This window comes from Bidens hawaiensis, unplaced genomic scaffold (assembly GCF_021521415.1).
Source record: "Bidens hawaiensis isolate Kalapana, Puna unplaced genomic scaffold, B.hawaiensis_p1.1 tig00029866_1, whole genome shotgun sequence".
NCBI classification, from domain to species: Eukaryota; Viridiplantae; Streptophyta; class Magnoliopsida; order Asterales; family Asteraceae; genus Bidens; species Bidens hawaiensis.
In genome coordinates, this window is record NW_027494950.1 from 145599 (window position 1) to 165860 (window position 20262).

General features: G+C 35.0%; 1 protein-coding gene and 3 pseudogenes across 4 annotated transcripts; 1 reads left to right on the forward strand and 3 right to left on the reverse strand.

Annotated features, from left to right (window-relative positions):
• Nucleotides 1–1508: 1508 nt before the first annotated feature.
• LOC143579525 (pentatricopeptide repeat-containing protein At4g21705, mitochondrial-like) lies at nucleotides 1509–3914 on the reverse strand (annotated as a pseudogene). The gene is made up of 2 exons (XR_013143480.1): nucleotides 3660–3914; nucleotides 1509–2779 (listed from the first exon to the last, which is right to left on the reverse strand). The product of XR_013143480.1 is annotated as a pentatricopeptide repeat-containing protein At4g21705, mitochondrial-like (transcript).
• Nucleotides 3915–4940: 1026 nt separating this feature from the next.
• LOC143579532 (pentatricopeptide repeat-containing protein At2g20710, mitochondrial-like) lies at nucleotides 4941–7401 on the forward strand. Its single transcript, XM_077062811.1, has 2 exons — nucleotides 4941–5237; nucleotides 6241–7401. Exons 1-2 carry the CDS (start codon nucleotides 4941–4943, stop codon nucleotides 7399–7401), a joined length of 1458 nt encoding a protein of 485 aa, XP_076918926.1.
• A 1147-nt stretch (nucleotides 7402–8548) lies between these two features.
• LOC143579533 (lysine-specific demethylase JMJ29-like) lies at nucleotides 8549–19593 on the reverse strand (annotated as a pseudogene). Its single transcript, XR_013143482.1, has 13 exons — nucleotides 19537–19593; nucleotides 18715–18836; nucleotides 18536–18620; nucleotides 18306–18447; nucleotides 18150–18213; nucleotides 17328–18063; nucleotides 16899–17227; nucleotides 16349–16825; nucleotides 15568–15644; nucleotides 15412–15496; nucleotides 15202–15321; nucleotides 8692–8759; nucleotides 8549–8600 (listed from the first exon to the last, which is right to left on the reverse strand). The product of XR_013143482.1 is annotated as a lysine-specific demethylase JMJ29-like (transcript).
• Nucleotides 8755–12512, reverse strand: LOC143579518 (lysine-specific demethylase JMJ29-like; annotated as a pseudogene). Its single transcript, XR_013143476.1, has 13 exons — nucleotides 12435–12512; nucleotides 12302–12379; nucleotides 12108–12218; nucleotides 11931–12014; nucleotides 11688–11829; nucleotides 11549–11612; nucleotides 10716–11447; nucleotides 10282–10611; nucleotides 10007–10208; nucleotides 9360–9682; nucleotides 9192–9264; nucleotides 9042–9127; nucleotides 8755–8969 (listed from the first exon to the last, which is right to left on the reverse strand). The product of XR_013143476.1 is annotated as a lysine-specific demethylase JMJ29-like (transcript).
• Nucleotides 19594–20262: the final 669 nt, after the last annotated feature.

Consider the following 20262-nt stretch of genomic DNA (forward strand, 5'->3'; position numbering starts at 1 on the left):
ATTTAGGGAAGTTAATGTTTTGTGACAATATTAAATTGAACGAGATATAATGGCACAATTTATTTAATATTTGCAGTTCATGTGATTCAATATAAAATTGAGATATGATTGTATTGACCCTCAAAAGACAAAGTTTATATGGACTGTGGAGCTTTTTACTGATAAACCTAAAAGATGGAATAAATATCCTATCAGGCATGTTAGAATGAGATATTTTAGATAATATTTTGGTATAAGATAATATACTACTATTTTAGTCATTTTATTATACTTTTATTTCATTTTTTAAATTCTTGAAAATTTGAAATGTGAGCACAAAATGAAATAATTGTTACACCATAAGTTTACATAACTGAATTTTCTTATAATTGTATATTATTTAAGGTACAAGTTATAACAGATAATCTCCTTGTATAATAAAAGAGAAATGTCGGAACACTTGGCTATTTTACAATCACCCTTGATTCATTTGGTTTAACTAATTCACGAGTATAAATAATAGTTAAATGAAACAAGTTAATTCATATAAGTGTAACTAGTTTTCAAAAAAAAAAAAGGTAGCGTAACCACAAGTTGCTGTATTTTGTTAGATCATATAAAGATAAGGTAAGACACCCTCCCAATCTTTAGTCTCTTTATACCAATTAATTTAACTAAACTTTGAATTTGAGTATTTCAAAAAGAATTTCTTGTAGAGTTTTCCTTGGACTCATTTTCATAAAAAATTATACTTTAAAGAATAAAGTTATTCACTTATACAGGATTTAATGAATAGCTTAAAGGTTTGAAATGCACTCCAACTTTACCAAGGTTTACAAATATTATAGGTGCAGATGTTAAGGTTGGCTTGAAACCTTAAACATGATTTATTTGAAACCTCAACTCTTAAAATTATGGCTAGTTTATCAATAACCAATATAAATAAGTAAATGACTATGCATCAATATACACAATTAAATAAAGAATAAGGCAAGATTAGACAAACAAACTGAAAGAAATGTGACTGTTAAACATTTGAAAAACAACAAACTAAAAGACAATCTTCGCTGCAATATCACAGTGATGGAGATGGTTGGTTGCCAATGGGGAAAGAATAATGAAAATGTCAATATAATATAAAACCACCTAAAACAATATAAAAAAATATGCATTTGACAAATCTGCTTGCATTTTCTCAAGAGGAAAGTACTTTAATTACAACTTACCATTACAATTTAAATCTGCTTTTTCCTATGTATATGATGAACAAATTTAGTGTTGTAGAATAAAATGTACAAAACAAAATATTATTTTGGAACGTACGATCTAGGCTCATTTAGGGTTTTAAGGTTCAGAAGCAGGTACTTGCATCTCACTACCACAATACAACATATAAGTGAATCATTAGCATGCAACACACTTACAAATTTGGCAGCAAAAACTAGGAACATTACATTAAAAATCAACATTGTTTTGCACCTACTAAACTAGAAGAAAAAAAGAGGTGTGTGTTGATAGGGGTTGGGTGGAGGGCAATCTTGTCATTTCACAACCTTGAATCCTTAAGCCTTCTGCTTCAATCCACAAATCTTCTTTGTTTCTTCATCTTCTTCAATAGTTCAATCCCATCATCCTTCATATGTTCCAAAACTTTACCTACTTCTTTCCCGCCATTAATGCAACCTTTCATCAAACTATGATACATCCCTCTATCAAACTTCATAAATGTCCTCAACTCCTTGAGCAACGCATCCACATCGTCCACGCGCCCCTTCTCACCGACACCCTCCAACAACTTTTCAACAACATCCGAGTTAAGTTCCCAATCTCCCTTCAACCTTAAATTGATCAAACTTTCCACACAAGTTATACACGCCCCGACATCGCCTTTTTCATAAACTCCACCGCCACGGCCACCCAACTATCGGGCATTGTACACTTATCGTCCCTCCCCAACCGATCAAGCAAATCCTTCGCTTCATCACACAAACCTTTTTTCACATACCCGTCAATAACAATACTCGGAACCCGAAAATCATAAACGTTTCCCGATGTATTCCACTCGGTTAACACCTTTTCGGCTTCTTCAAACTCACCAAGTCTCACTAATGACGCCACTAACGTGATGTAATCGCGATTAGCCCGTCTCTTACATGCGCTCTTTTGTAGACCCCACACTCTGATGACGTCATCCTTGTTACCTAAACGCGCGTGTAACGAGATTACATGGTTATATGCTAACCCGTCTTTCTCAACCAGTTTTTCAGCTTTCTTTAACGCGTCACTCGCCTTGTCTAAAAGATTGCCCCTTATATAATAGTTAGCAACAACAGCATAGGTGTTCCAATCCATGATGATATTCGAATCGTCCTCCATTTCCTTTAATATTTTTTCGAGAGACGCAATGTCCATTTTACCCTTTTTATCCCCGTACGCGTTTATAAGCGTTCTATAGCTTAAATTGTCGGGAGACACTCCGTTTTTTTTCACCTCGTTTAACAAGTCGTGAACTTGTACGAACATAAAGACTCATGATGTCATTATATGTGACGGGTGATGAAACGAGGCCGTTTTCTTTCATTTTTTGGAAAAGTGAAAGTGCTTTCTCGGTTTCTCGTTGTCTGACATAACAATGGAGAAGGGCCCCGTATGTCTTACCGGTTTTGTCTTGCTCAGGTAGCCCGTTGAAGTATTTTTCAGCTTCGAGGAACCCGTTGACCTTACTGATCAGGTCTAACTGAACCGCATGGTCGGTTGGTGTGAATGCACATAAGCCTTTCTTGTTCATCCACTCTGAAACCTGCAGCATGGTAAAATATTATAAGTAGGGGTGTAAAAGAGCCGAGGCTCGTCTAATAAATGAATCCAAGCTTCATTTATCAAGCTAAAGTAGGTTCACGAACTTACTATTTATATATTTTTTGTTTAATTTATGAAATATTTAATAACCAATATTGTATATGAAATTACAACAGAAAAAACTAAATAATATATTTTATGTTATTATATAAAAATTATCATTATAAATATCAAAAAATTAATAAATAACGAATGAGCCTATCCTGAGCCGAGCTCGAGCTTCAAAAATAGAAATCAAAACGAGCTCGGGCTTGGCTTGTCTCATTTACAATCCGATGCATATGGCAATTACTAAATGAAAAATGTATATAACACTAGTCAAAAGTGTATATACTATGCGAGTATGCATAGGAGGCTAGTACTGTTAAACAGGCCGTGTTGGTGGGTCCGACACCAAACGAACCCGAAAATCTGTATTAGGCACATGAAGCAAAAAAGGAAACATATGTTCACTGGCTGAATGGATGTACATGAAAATGTAAAAAATGATCTAAAACCAAAAAAACAGAACCAAAACAAAAACCAATAGTTTGGTTTTACATGTAATGAAAACCGAAATATTCATTTAAAGTAACTTAGAATAATTTAATATATATGTAGCTCATATATTTTAACCCAATAGCAGACCCAAATTCATTATTTTGGGCAACTTTTTTTCAACCCAAAATTTCAAGCTCATGAAACCAAAGACAAGTGGTTTCTTGGTTCGATTTTAGCCCAAAGTCCCAAACCATCAGTAACTGGCTGACAATTTAAGCGAAATATTTTTACTGTTTACACTAATGCATACAATAACAGAATATGGTAACTACCAAACCTACCTCTAAAGCATGATGAAAGCGTCTGCGTTTGCGAAGATCGTGAATAATCTGCTTAACCTCCGATAACCTCACCTTCTTTCCCGCTTCAATCCAATCGTTTAGCTCGGGTGTCATGGCTAAACCAGGGTCTCCAAGCGGGCTGATTCTCGAGTACAATGTCACCTTCTTCTTGCTGCTTTCATTTCCACCCATCGTAGCTGTGGCCAATGATCGAAGGCTTCTTGTGTTCCTCAATCGACCCGCCATTGAAAGCATCTTGATTTTGGGGATGATTCGATTGGTTGATTGCCTCAGTAGGGTTTTGATTGTTTCGTCTAATCTTTACTTACGTTCAAAGTTTCGGGCTTGCACTAAGCCCACGCTTTAATCGGTCCAACAAGACTTGCTCTCAAGAATTAACATTTTTTTTTTTTTTGGGATTTTGAGCTTGAGCTTCATTTGTTAAAACCTCGATCCAGCTCGTTGCTACTCGAGCTGGCCTGTTTTAACAACTTTTTTTAAATATATTTTAAGCCTATTTGATCTATATAAGAACGAAAAATAGCATTTGTATTTTGTAACATACATGTAAGGACACGGTACAAAATTTATGACCTACATATTCATAATTTGTATCGGATTATTACTTGCGTATATTAGAACTTGGGCTTTACTTTCAAATAAGTCAAGCGAGAGTTTTTAATATTTTTTTCATTAAAAAAATGTTATATGTCTTCCGGTTACAAAGATACATAAATTTGAGCGCTAATTAAAAGAGCCAATGAGTCAGTTAACGAATGAGGCGAGTCAACCTTGGCAGGCTTAAGCCGAGTTCAAACAGAGTTGGAAGTTTACCTCGTTTGTAGATGAGCCAATTTACGAGCAAACTATTTTCCGGGTGAATCACTACATTTTTGAACAACCTTAACTGATAACCGTAGTCACATATATGATTGTATAATTCCGTCAATTACCCAACCCAATACTTATAGACTACGGGTCATGAATCATGTATAGTTTAAGTGTTTAATTACTTAGAAAAAATAGTAGATTTCATGGTTGTAAAAAATCTGACTATAAGCCGATTAATTCCGGTTAATTTCCTCGATTAATCTTGTGTCCACCACCCTACTAACAACGCTAGTTTAGTAGTTTATGTTACCAAAAAACGAAAGGAAAAGATATATATTTGCCAATATGGTTCGGTTCTGATAAACCTAAAATGCTAAACCCACCCTAAACGGCTTTAGTAGTTCCTTTGTTGTCGACCGTAAACCCCATACCAAATTTGTTGGTAAAACAATGAATCATTTTTGTAGATTAAAATTGCGCACACCAGGTGTTTGTGGGAATGCCTTAAAGAGCTCTTTTTCAACCAAATTACCCTCGCAAACAGCAGCAGCTACTGAAAGGAAGAACAAGAACCCATCACATGATTCATCACTTTACAGAAGAATCTCACCAGTGGGTGATCCTGATCTTTCTATTCTACCCGTTCTTGATCTCTGGGTCACCGAAGGGAGGAAAGTTGATAAAGATTCTCTTGATAAAATCATCAAGTCTTTGATCAACTTCAAACGATTCAAGCATGCCCTTGAGGTTCTTAATCCTTTTTTTTAATCAGATTTTCCTTGTGGTTTTCATGTTTGTTATTTTGAGTTGGATTTTATTGCTTCTAATATAAAATTGCAACACAGATTTTAGGATGTTGAGGCCTCTAAAAAGATTTGCTTTTTGCCATTTCGATTCAGAAAACAATTCTTGAAAAGGGTTAAATCTAAATATTTACTTCACAATTGGTGTCGGGTCGAGGTGGCTTGGGCTGGGTGTTGGCTCAAAACGGGTTCGGGTGAAGATGAGTACCATTTTAAAAAAGTTCCACTTTTATTTGGTACAAAAGAAGTTTGATTGAGTGAAAATGAGTTTTGGCCAAAACGGGCCGTTTTAAAAAATGTCATTTTTGTTTGGGTGAAAACAGGTTGAAGTGAAAATGAGTTCGGGTAAAACGGGCTTTATCGAGAATGGGATGGTTTGGGACGTGTATTGGTAATCCCATTGGGATGGCATTATGAGATTGACCATTTGGCCTAAACTGTAAAGCCTGGAATTCCGAACTATACAGACGGGATGCTGCTGATGCAGTGAGTTTTTTGTACAGGTGGCAAAAGCAGGTTGGGTAACAGGTTAACTCATGCTTTCTGTCTGGCAAAACGGGCGGATTGGGTCATGGGTTAGACTGGGTTCAGGTCAGAACGGGCCGATTTAAAACAGGTCCATTTGGTTTGGGCCTAAACTGGTTCCAACCAAATTAGGTTCTGGTCAAAACGGTTTATGACCAAAAAATAGCTTTGGGTCGAAACAGGCCGTTCTAAAAAAATCCAAGAATGGTTGGGTCGACCCATAAAGTTTATGTTTTCATCCTTTTAAATGTCATAAATGTATTAAATTTTGAGCTTCTAAACATTTGTTCAACCCGCTAGGCCACTACCTGTTTAGCTCCTTTCTTATATCTTATCCGTTTGACCCGTTGTCAAAACTTATAAAAGATTTGACCCGTTTTTCTTTGCTACAATCCTAAAATGTGTTATAATGTGTCTCACAGATATCAGAATGGATGACTGATAAACGATACATGCCCCCTACAAAGGGTGATATTAGGGAACGGCTGCATTTAATTTACAAAGTTCATGGCTTGCAGAAAGCTGAAGAATTCTACAATAACATTTCACAAGTACTCAAAGGATTTATTGTTGATGTATGCCTTCTTAACATCTATTCTCTTGAAAAGTTAGTAGATAAAGCAGAGGCCATGTTCCAGAAGTTATGCGAGAAGGGGCGTGTAAGGACTCCTTTGCCCTTCAATATCTTGTTGAATCTTTATTACAATGTAGGAAATTGGGAGAAGATGGATGCTTTAATTAAAGAAATGGAAAAGGCCGGTCTTTATCCTGATAAATACTCACTCACCCCTCGGTTAAATGCTTATGCGGAGACTGGTAACATCGAAGGGTTAAACAAGATCATGGAGATCATGGAAGCCGATCCCCGTGTCGGTGTGGATTGTGAGACGTATCTTATCGCTGCAAACGCGTTTTTGAAAGCCGGGTTGGGTGAGAAAAGTTTGGGATTGTTAAAAATGGTTGAAAAAATGGCGATGACCAAAAAGGGTTGGTACAAAATACTCAGTAACGTGCTTAGAACATATGCAAAGTTAGGTAAGAAAGATGAAGTGGAAAGAATTTGGAACATTTTAAAGAAAGATAAGGTGTATAATGTTGGTTATAGGAACATGATTAACGCGTTGTTGAAATTTGATGACGTGGAAGGGGCCGTGAAGATTTTCAAAGAATGGGAAATGACGGGTTTGTCTTATGATTTTCGGGTAGTTGATGATTTGATTGATGTTTATGTTAAAAATGGTCAATTAGTGAAGGCTGAAGCGGTTTTGAATTCGGGTATTGAGAAAGAGGGTACTCCTAGTTTTCATACATGGTATGGTTTAATGATCGGGTATGTCGAGGATGGGCAAGTCTTAAAAGGTGTCGTGGCGCTGAAGAATGCAGTGTTGAGTTGTCGGCTTTTGCCTTCTGAGGAGCCCGTTAAGGATAAGTTGGCGATTGTTTTGGAGTGTTTGGAAAGAAAGTATAATGCTGTAGGAAATGAAGAAATTGAGGGGTTTATGAAGTCATTGGTGGTGGAAGGTGTGTTTTCTCCAAATGTATGCGCTAGACTCGTTGATTTCGGTGCGAACAGGTGTTGGTAACCGAAAAAACTGTTTGTTTGTTTGTTTGAACAAATGTTTCTGATTTGAATGCTTTCATTATGAGTAGAATGTGGATAGTTAATTTCATTATTGTTAAGTGTTTCTGATAATAGAGTTAATATGCACAAATAATTCAATTATTGCTATTTCATAAATGATTAATTTAAGATATTTCAAGATATGTGATGAAGAAAAAGATTTTCTTTGTTTCTCAATGTCAAGTACATTTTGCTTTAGGCTCCTAGCTTGTGGAAAGATTGATTCCCCTCTAAAAGAGATATTATATGGTTTTGAATTTAATATTATAGTGAGCAATTCTTTTTAGTTTGATATTTGTAGTTGATTATTAAATGCGAATGCTTATTTTGCATACATGGCATTGAAACAATTTTCTTATACTTTATCAATTTCTCCTTTAGTTCATATTATTACTTTGTTTACACTGGTTTTGACACTTTAAACTTTTACAGCCTCAAGCTTATTTTTCTTGTACTTCTCTACTTGCCTTATTGCGCAATCCTGTTTCTCATGGGTATCCTTCGCATACACCTTAAATTATAAAGAATGAATGTGTATAAATACACGCAACTGTTAGACTCAGTATTCAAAAGTTAAACCAAACGCATCAAATGCTATTTCAAGGGAATAAAACACCGGAAATCCATCGCCGGACATTAGTGGTGTTGTCAGATACACCAATAATCATTTTCATAAACTTGAATGACTAAAACTGTTTCTAAGAGACCGAGTTCATATATTAGAATGTGTTTTGTAGTATTGAACTTGAGATTGATTGTAATCTAAGAACCTATAATAAAGGGGGTGCTTTCTTCTCTGATGTGCGCTATATTATTGTGTCATATTCCTGAAGGAGTGACCTAGGATTAAGCCACATGGCGATACCACACCAAAAGAAAGGTGGGTACTCTCTTAATGGTCGAAATATGAGATACGGGTCCTTACTTTTTAATAGGTACTCAGTTGGAATCAGATGAACTCCATCATGGGGTAAACATAATTAAAGCATATCTAGAGGTTAAGATATTTAAATTAACCAAGTGAGTGTGAAATATACAAATGTGCACAAGATGCACACTAATGAGTAATGACAATATTAAGTTTTTGGGGTCCAAACAGATATCAACTGTCAAGTCTTCCTACGCTTCTTCAACAGTTTCTTCTTCGTCAGTTTAGCTTCACTGAAATCAAATATAAGCAAAACCATATGTTATCTTGATACAGATGCATTAAACGCGTATTCATTTTTAAACAAAAGTAATTCAAACTTACTCGGATACATTCGGATGCTTCAAGTCATTTACAGCCGCATCCACTGCATAAAGTGCCATTTTCTTCACCTGCCATAAACCAATTATTTTGTAACAAATCAATCAAACTCAATATTAATAATAGCATCAAAAGATGAAATATGTTTTGTTTTGCTTACCTCCAATTTATCTTCTTTTGCCCTATTGACTTTCAGGTAGAACACGAAAGTCTTCTGTTAACTGAATACATTCACCAACATTTTCAGGAGAAACAAAGTTCAATGCCACTTTTATACACAACTGCAAGTCAGCACAAAACATGTTTATGCACAGAAAAGAATGCAATCTATAAACTAAAAGAAAGTTATTAACCTTCAAATTTCTAACCTGATGCGCACAGCCAGCAGGTATAAAGACAGCATCTCCAAGCTTTTGAACAAACGTCCACGGTTCAATTCCTGATAAAAACTGAAAAAATAAGAAATATTAAATCATAAAAAGCTTTTGCAAATTTACACTGACCAAACTCTTCTTTTAGCTTCCTTTTATGCTCCATGGTTAAGTAAAATGTTTGGTCATGAATTGGATGAATAACCTGAATCACGAAATACAATCGAAGGTTTTTATTTTATGTCCTGTTTGCATTATCGACAAAAAAGGGAACTAACAAATTAAATTACTAAATAGTACTTGCTGAAGTGGACGGCAGTAGATATGTCTGAACTCTCTGCAATGTTTTTTGAGATATTCCTCCAATTTAGAAGTATCTTCCCTCCTAAATATGTCCCACAACGCACCTCCGTCTTCCAGATCACATCCATCCACGCAAGTACCAAAAACATTATCATGATTCTCAGCTTCTTCACTAGCTTCTGTTTGCTCATTATTGTTAACTTGTTCACTATGTGGGCTATTGCCTTTTTCTAGTTTCATGAACTTCAACTTTCTTTTTGAATTAACCTTGTGGTGCGCACATATGATGTATATATGTGTGAACCCTCGGGTGGGCAAAAGTGAAATTGCACTAATTTTGACGTTATTTTACTAATCTCGTGAAAATAACGTTAAAAGTGACGGACGGTTAATCAGGCATCATGTAGTGGCGTTGATAGCCGAAAGACAAGGGTACATGCACCGATCAGCCGGTGTCCCGATGATTGAGTGCTATGTGTCTTATGTCCAAGGCTTGATGCAAAACTACTATCGAGCCGGGGGTCTCACCGAAAGCAGCCTCTCTATCCTTATAGGGTAGAGGTAAGGCTGTCTACATCTTACCCTCCTCAGACCCTACCATAGCTTTGCTATTGGTGGGATATACTGAGTACGATGATGATGATGATGATGATGATTTTGTTTCCGACCACTTTTCATGGAACATTTCCCCTTTCCATCACATCCTTCTTTAGTAGTTGGTTGGCCATCAACATTAATTCCAAAAAGCTCCTTAAGATCTTGAGCCTTGTGCTTCTCTTTCAATTCATTTATCTTTTCAGTGTGTTTAAAATCAGCGACAGTTGCAGTATTAGTCAACACGTTGACCTACAGGTCAACAGAAAAGGTCGATAAAGCATATAACTTTATAGTGTAAAATAATTCAATAGCAAGCACATACCACATCAGACATCTCGCAGTGAAGTTTTGTCACAGAGTCTCCACGACCTAATTCTTGAGCAAAGCCGTAGGCTATGCACGTTTTCGGACCCATGTCTGGCTTCAAAGAACTTTCTGGAAGCTTCACAGAAAGATTAAGGTAGCCGTCACGAGGATGCGTGTATTCTTTAAAGGGTAAAGAAGTAATAAACTCAACACCATGACGTGGCAAACGTTCTTCGAATAAACTTGATGGATGCCAATCTTTCAATATAAGGATTTCAGGCCAACCTTTGTCATCATATTTACCCTCCGTATACCATTTAAAAAACTGACGAACATTTACATCAAACTGTGTTTCACGAGAAAAAAAAAAAAGATTGTCCATGTTATATGTTTCAAATGTTTTTCAAATAATGTAAATAACAAAGAAGACATAGTTAAGTGCTAACAAACCTCACACCAAATCATACAGTTAAGAGCCGAAACTTCCAAGAGCTGGCCATGGCTAGCATTTGTAATCTGGCGAAACGCACGCCACATAACCATGGGTTCCAGCTCAGACCGAGAGTGGTTTCTAGAACATTACTGACTATGACAGGTTGACCTTTTGACCAATGCCACTGAAAATGTTTTAGATCTCCCGGTTTAATATCTACAGAACGTGGACAATACAAGTGGTTGTCATTAGAATGTTCACGAGAAGCAGCTTTGCGCAGCTGACTTTCATTGACCAAATCGGAACAAGTGCACCATTCTTTAGGCATCTTTCGCATATCATCCTCCAACTTATGATCCTTCAAAAGATTCTCTGTGTCCTCCAACAAAGTTAGAATCTTGTCAAGTGGCTTTATGTGCATTAACTGTAAGATTCCACACCCACAACCGCCCATACTTTCTGGAGGACAAGGAATTCTACCATCTGTTAAAATCTTCCAGTCAAGACTTGTGTTCTCTTTCGGTGATATACTCTTGCGAAAATTATTAAACTTTTTGTGGTATTTATATTCTTTTAACCCATGTAAGTAACCAGCACCTGGATCTTCAAACTGAATGCTATCGATAACAACTTCTTTGTTTCCTTGAAGATTCCCATCACGCAATTCCTGACAGCATTGAAGGCAAAGATCATTATCACATTTAGGACAGCTTCTATGCAAGTCAAAAATTGATGTTTTACAGCAGTCACTGCATACATCATGTAAAAAAAAGTTAAAGCATGTCATTACAAACCAAATCAAAACAAAACAAAACCCTAAAAATCTTGTCCAATAATTGAAATAACATACCAGAACATGCGCTCATTGCAGCTGCAGTTTGCCCTCTTCAAGTGCACATCTGATAAAGCACACCCTGCATATAACAATACATTCAAGATATGAATTGCTTGCTACAATTATGTGATGAAATAAAGTTAAAAGCATAAACCTTGAATTTCAGACTCTGTCCTCTTCTTGTTTTCCTGTTCCTCATCGAGACGCTTCAAGAACGGAAGAAGAACGTGCAGGATATAAATAGAGTACTGAACTTTCTGATCAGCACTAGGTTTGAAATCAATCTTGTTTTTCACCTAAATAATCAGCAACAGATTCAAGATTGCAATTCTTATCTAACAACAGTAACATGTAACATAACAAAAGACATGTTTAAAGAACAAACTTTAGGGTGCACATCTCGCAAACACGATTTGCAGTTACAGTTGTCAAGGCAAACAGGGCAACACTCAGCAACATCTGTTCTGTCATGTTAGGATACCTACATTACATTAAAGCAATAATAATAATGTTTTAACCTAAACAAGGTAAGGTATTGAGATACATAAAAGAATGTAAGAAAGAATTAGATTACCATGTGGACATACAAGGCACGCAGTGACCACTTCTGGCAGCGAACAACCCGACCCTTGTCATTCCTTTGACACTGATGGCACATAACCGATTCAACATACTTCAAAACTCCCTGCAATTTCACAACAACAACAACAACAATAATAATAATAATAATAACAATAATAATAATAATAATAATAATAAAAATATTACATTATGATCTTGAATCATATGTCTAGCAGCACATTTGGGTCTCTTTTTAGTTTCAGCCTCTGTCTTCTGCAAAACTCCCTGCAAGTAGAACAACATTTGATGATGATGATGATGATGATAATAATAATAATACATTTTGATCTTGAACCATATGTCTAGCAGCACATTTGGGCCTCTTGTTGCTGCTGATAGGGTTCTTAACTTGAACCATTTTTATATTTGGATTCCCGTTACAGTGTTGTTGTTCTTCTTCTTCAGCTTTAAAATCAAATTAAAATGAAAACCCTATTCCGTTGATTTCATACTCAACTGACTGACCATGGTGTTTCAAACTATCGTCACCTCTTCTTATTTGACTACTTTATGACTCCTTGTGCGCCATGCGCTGGTCTTTGAAAGCAAACCACGTACCAATTATAATTGTGTTTTTGGTTTGCTTTAAAACTTAAAAACCGTTTAAACGGGTCATTAATTTGATTTCAGAGTTGGTTTTTTTATTTTCGGTCGGTTTCAAAATTTTTCAAACCATAGCGAACGGTTTGGTTCATGGTTATACCAGAAATCGACCATATGAAACCATAAATGTTGAATGTATTTTAATATTTTTGTATTATTTGATATTAGATATGTTTTGTAATATATATTAGATATAGTTAAAATATAATTGAACAAAATCTTTTTAATACAAGCAAACTTGACTATTACAATTTACAGCCTTAATTAAACTTAATTTCAGTATGATTTTTTGTAATCTTTGTTTTTGTTATTGTTTTGTTTGGGTCTTTCGTTAATGTTTACTAATTATGTAGCTAAAATTATCATTATTTCTGTTATGATCCTCTCAAAGTATCATATTTTGTTGATGCTAAGCTAGAATTGATTGTACAGTTAAATTAATAATCATTTTAAACAAAATTTATTATCAAAACTTAAAGTGTGAAACCAAACCGGAATCAGACTGTTAGTAACATTCAATTTCAATTTTCAATTGTTCATTTTTGGATTTGGACGACAAAAAATCGGTACTAACGGTTGTGCTCACAAGTTTCACTTAAAATCCATCAAAACGGCATTGAACACACCTACGTAAAATATTAATTTTTTTAATTAAAAAAATTATAACAATATCATAATCAAATTAAAGGGAATAAAATGCTCGTTTTTATGGTGCAAGTCTTTTACAAAATATATTAACATATGAAAAGGTTATGGTCGTTTAAAAATTATGGGTGAAAAGTTGGTTTAAATTTGAAATAAAAACATAATATAGTTAAAGATGAAAGGGCAAGTTTGTAAGTTAGGTGAATTATATTTAAAAGACAACTTTAGCTCTTTTTATACGTTAACTTTATGTATTAATATTTGTAAAACTTTTAAAATCATGTGTCTTAATTTACCATTTTCTAATGTATAATATAGCATAGATATAGATAGATATACTTAAGTCTTTGGGTACCTCACCCTAACCGATTATAAAACTAGAAACTACACTAGGAAAATGAAACTAAATGATGCTTGGTTTTAAGTTTCCAAAATAGTGTAAACTAATCCAGCTCGAACCGTAAACTATGTAATCAAGTTGATAATTTTTTAGTACCGAAGCAGAAATTAGCTGCCCATGTAAAATATTCCTGGACCCGAACTGTTTATGTTCATGTCAGGATATTCCCTATCTATTTAAACCGACCACACCTTCCAAACTTAAATAAATAATTCATAACTTGGAACCTAACGTGTAAACTATTCCATTTTTTGGAATGTACATTTATATATTACAGACATAATTTTGAAAAATAAGAGGAAAAAATAGTTTAAACCGTTAGAACACTAAAAATGGCCAAACTACTAGTTCAAAAGGTTTATTTGGTGTCATTAGGAGCTTCCTCAGGTGGTCAGGGGTTGTCGTTAAAGCTTCCCTAGAAAGGTCATAGGTTTGATTTTCATAGGTGCATGCCACTTATTATGTAAGGAGCAGTTGATGTAGAGCTTCCCTTAAAAAGAAGGTTTATTTTGTATTTCTTAAAACAGTAGCCAACAATGAGAGGAAAAAACTAAATACAAGACAAAAAGAAACATTATTTGTTTCATACATGATATAGATACAACACACAAAAGCTACACATGTTCAAACTTTTGCCTTTCAAAAAAGCTAAAAAACAGATATTTCAGCTTCCAAATTACCAACCTCAAGTTTTAAACATAGACTCATAAACAACTTGACTCGACCCCTAATTAATTCTCAAATATTCAATCACCTTAAATAATGATTAAACGCATTGTCTAGTTTTTTTTTCCCTAAAAAATAACAAGATGAAAACATAAACATAGATAACGACCGAACCTAAACGACAAATGGAACTAGCTAACCACAATCGATTCCTCAACCCAGGCCTAGAGGGTCACAACAAAAGGCGGGTGCATCCTTTCGAGGTCCAGCCACAGTTCGATACACAAACCTTACTAGCCACCCGATCATCATCACCTTCATCTTCGATCACCTCAACGTTTAAATGGCTCCTCTCTTTAGGCAACTTCTTACACCCGTCCACATTAAGTTTTAGGGGTCCAAACAGATATCAGGTGTTAAGTTTTCTTAGTCTTCCTACGCTTCTTTAACGGTGCAGTCTTGGCGTGTATAGCCTCTTTACTGAAATCAGATAGCAACAAAACCATATGTTATAATAATGCAAATACATAGAAATTATAATAATTTATCTACACAATTAAATACTTCAAACTTACTTGGCTTCATTCAGGTACTTCAAGTCCCTTACAGCTTCCTCCACTGCACAAAGTGCCATTTTCTTCACTTGTCATAAACAAAATTATATTGTAACAAATCAATCAAACTCATAATTAATAATAGCACCAAAAGAAAATATTGTTTTGTTTTTGTTTACCTCCAATATATCTTCTTTTGCCCCATGACTTCCGGGTAGTACACGAAAATCTTCTGTTGACCGGATGCATTCGCCAACATTTTCAGGAGAAACAAAGTTCAATGCCACTTTTATACACGACTGCAAGTCAGCACAAAACATGTTTATGCACAGAAAAAGTTAAAGTCAATATAATGATAGTATTCTGAAAACTAATAGAAAGCTATTAACCTTCAAATTTCTAACTTGATGCGCACAGCCAGCAGGTATAAAGACAGCATCTCCAAGCTTTTGAACAACAGTCCATGGTTCATTCCTGATAAAAACCGAAAAAATAATGATAAAAACCAGAAATGTTAAATCAGTGAAGCTTTTGCAAATGTACACTTACCGAACTCTTCTGTTAGCTTCCTTTTATGCTCCGTGGTTAAGTAAAACGTTTGGTCATGAATTGGATGAATAACCTGAACCAAAAAATACAATGAACAGAATGATTTAACATTAAAAGAATAGTATTCAGCACACCAACTTTATATATTATTCATTTGACCCTTTTAACTGCATTTTAAGTATTTTACAAACCAGGGGCTTTAATAAACTACAAGGTAGATTACGCTTCTGGTCCATGATGGTTGGCCTGTTTAACCCTTTCCGTCCAAAAAAGAATCTTTCGACACATTATGCCCTGAAGTTTAAATTCTATAATTCTTTTAGTCCTTGGTGCTAACCCCATCCCTTTTTCTGTTCAATACTTAAATTTGATCATGTCCCGTCCCCCTCAAATGAGGACATTTTAGTCTTTTTCCTCACCCTTGAATATAGACAAAATTCCTAATAAAGTAAATAAACAAGAAAGTAAAAAAAAGATCTTATTATTAATGTTATTATTATAACTAATAATTTTTAATTATTATTGTTGTTATATTACTATTCTTATTAATATACTATCAGTAGTAATAACAAAATTAAAATTTCAATTATACACTTATAACTACAACCGCTGTTAAGCAAAATCGAGCAAGCTTTCATTTGCTCATGCCCGGGCCACATACAAACTGAACTGAGCCACTCGCTCGTTTTTTTATATGAAGACTTTCTATTATGTTAAATTAAGTCTCTACATAAAAATAACTGAGCGAGTGGCTTGGTTCCTAAATAGAATAATTACTTGCTGAAGGGGACGACAGTAGATATGTCTGAACTCTCTGAAATGTTTTTTGAGATATTCCTCCAATTTAGAAGTATCTTCCCTCCTAAATATGTCCCACAACGCACCTCCTTCTTCCAGATCAAATCCATCCACACAAGTACCATTAATGTGATCACAGTTCTCGGTTTCTTCACTAGCTTCTGTTTGCTCATTATTGTTAACTTTTTCAATATGTGGCCTATCACCTTTTTCTAGTTTCATGTACTTCAATTTCCTTTTTGAATTAAAATTTTGTTTCTCACCTCTTTTCATGGAAAATTTCCCCGTTCCATCACATCCTTCTTCGTTTAATGGGAGTTCATTTGATTGGTTGTCAACATCAAATCCAAAAAGCTCCTTTTGATCTTGAGCCTTGTGCTTCTCTTTCAATGCATTTATCTTTACAGTGTGCTTATAATCAGGGATCACAGTTGCAGTATGAGTCAACACATTCACCTTCAGGTCAACAGAAAAGGTTGATAAAGCTTACAGCTTTATAAAGAAAAACGATTTAATAACAAGCACATACCACATCAGACATCTCACAGTGAAGTTTTGTCAGAGTCTCCACGGCCCAATTCTTGAGAAAAACCGTAGGCAATACACGTTTTGGGACCCATGTCTGGCTTCAAAGAATGATCTGGAAGCTTAACAGCAAGATTTAAGGTAGCCATCATGAGGATGCGTGTATTCTTTAAAGGGTAAAGAAGTAATAAACTCAACACAATGGCGTGGCAAACGTTCTTCAAACAAACTTGTTGGAGGCCAGTCTTTCAATACAAGTATTTTAGGCCAACCCTTGTCATCATATTGACCCTTCGCATACCACTTAAAAAACGTATGAACATCTACATCAATCTGTGTTTCATGAAAAAAAAAAGAACATTCGTGTTATATGTTTCAAATGTTCTTCAAATAATGTAAATAACAAAGAAGACATAGTTAAGCGTTAACAAACCTCACGCCAATCTAAACAGTTAAGAGCAGGAACTTCCATGAGCTGGTCATGGTTAATACTTGTAATCTGACGAATCGCACGCCACATAACCATGGGTTCCCAGCTCAACCCGAGGGTGGTTTCTAGGACATTACCAACTATGACAGGCTGACGTTTTGACCAATGCCACTGAAAATGTTTTAGATCTCCCGCTTTAATATTTACTGCACGTGGACAATACAAGTAATTGTCATTAGAATCTTCACGAGAAGCAGCTTCGCGTAGCTGACTTTCATTGACCAAATCTGAATAAGTGCACCATTCTTTAGGCATCTTCCGCATATCATCCTCCAACTTATGACTCTTTAAAATGCTCCGTGTGTCCTCCAACAAAGTTGGAATCTTGTCAAGTGGCTTTATGTGCATTAACTGTAAGATTCCACGCCCACAACCGAGCATACTTTCTGGAGGACAAAGAATTCTACCATCTGTTAAAATCTTCCAGTCGGGACTTGTATTCTCTTTTGGTGATATGCTCTTCTTCTGAGCATTACATAACTTCTTATGCAATTGATCATCTTCTAACCCATGCAAATAACCAGCACCTGGATCTTTAAACTGAATGTTATTGATAACTATTTCTTTGTTTCCTTTAAGATTTCCATCACGCAATTCCCAACAACATTGAAGGCAAAGATCATAACAACATTTAGGACAGCTTCTATGCAAGTCAAAAATCGATGTTTTACAGCAGTCACTGCATACACCATGTAATAAAAAGTTAAAATATGTCATTACAAAACAAAACCCTAAAAAACTTGTCCAATGACTGAAATAATATACCAGAACATGCGCTCATCCTGGCTACAGTTTGCCTTCTTCAACTGTACATCTGATAAAGCACGCCCTGCACATAATAATACATTTAGAAAAATAATATATACAAGATATGAATTGCTTGCTACAATTATGTGATGAAATAAAGTTAAAAGCATAAACCTTGAATTTCAGACTCTATCCTCTTCTCGTTTTCCTGTTCCTCATTGAGACGCTTCAAGAACGGAAGAAGAACATGCAGGATATAAATAGAGTATTGAACTCTTTGATCTTCACTAGGATTGAAATCAATCTTTTTTTTTACCTAAATGTCAGCAACAGATTCAACATTGCATTTCTTGTATACGAACACTAATATGTCACATGACAAATAATAGGGTGCAAACACAAACTTTACGCAAACACTTTTTACAGTTGCAGTTGCCAAGGCAAACAGGGCAGCAAGCAGCAAACATCTCTTCTGTCATGCTAGGATACCTACAAAACAATTAACGTAAGGTTGACTGATCTTATAACTGGTAAATCAAATTATGTACTAGAATATATAGCACACATGAAAGAATTTGATTACCATGTTGTCATACAAGTCACACAGTAACGCCTTATGGTGCATTTCTGGCACCGAACAACTCGGCCTTTGTCGTTCCTTTGACACTGATGGCACGTATTCAATTCAACATACTGCAAAACTCCCTGCAAATTGACCATAATAATAGAATTTTGAATAAAATAAAGAAGTGACTAAAAGGAATATGGGTTGCAAACGAACCGAACTGAAGCAAACGAATCCTTGTTCATGTTCGTCCGTTCAGCATTAAACTTGTTCATGAACGATAATCAAACGGAAAATCTTGTTCGTGTTCGTTCGTTCAGGAATTGAACTTGTTCATGAACTTAAACGAGCATGTACTATTTAAGAAAAATGAAAAAAAAAAGAAACATTTTTAATCCAAAATATTAGACATAATCACCTTAATAAAATATAAAGCCAAGCACCTGAGATAGATATAATAATCATAAACATAATAATCCCCCAAGTGACTGTTAAATTTATTGTTAGTTAAAGCAAGAAACAAACCATTAACGAAACGAACGAATATAAACAATAAAATTATAAAATTTGGTTAAATTTTAGGTTGATTATTACAAACAAAATGTTATAAAAATATATAGTATAAAAAAAAACGTTAAGTAACGAAGATAACGAACACATTACCGGAGCTTCACGAAAACAAACGAACGAACGCAACCTCAGTTCATGTTTATTCATTTAAGTAAATGAACAAATACTTTTTGTTCGTGTTGGTGTTCATTCATTTATTAAACAAACAAACATAAGCGAACTGGTTTGCAGCCTTAGGAATATTACATTTTGATCCTACAGTATATATACCTTCTTCTTATGTCTGGCAGCACACTTGGGCCTCTTCTTCTTCTTAATATCAACCATGGATTCGGTTCCTGTTCCTTCTCCTTCTATTCTGTTGGACCTGTGTTTGTTTTTCTTCACCTTTCAAACCTTATTCCGTCTTAACATTAATTTCAGTTTTAAGTTTAATCTACCTTTTAATTTTACATTACGGATTTTATTTATTTATGGAAAATTTACTTTTTATTTTATTTTTTACTAAAACAGACATTATTATTTTTTACTACATTGAAATTCGTAAAAAGTAACTGAGACCCACTTTCAACCAATTAGAAGATAACATGTGTCGGTGACCGATTACACTTAGTCGGCTTGTCAGTTTCTTAGTTATCTTATCTGGCTTTTAGCTGACTCCGAGACCCGTGTTTGTTCTCTTAGCCGGCTCGATTATCTTTCCTCTTAGCTGACTTCAACTCGACTTACAGGCTAAAACTTCATTTAGCTATATTTTTTTCTTTCATCTAGCCACCCATAGTTATAGGTTGGATAATGATGAAGAGGATGTAAATGCTTTGAAGGATCTATACTTTTTATCCTTCGTGATAAGCACCACAAACAACAACAAACCGTATACTCTAATAAAATTTTATACAACTATATTACTGTTAAACTACTTTTATTGATAACCTATCATGGTTAGGGTTGTCGCTTGTCAACTTAATATTGGTTTAATTAAAATAAATAAAATAA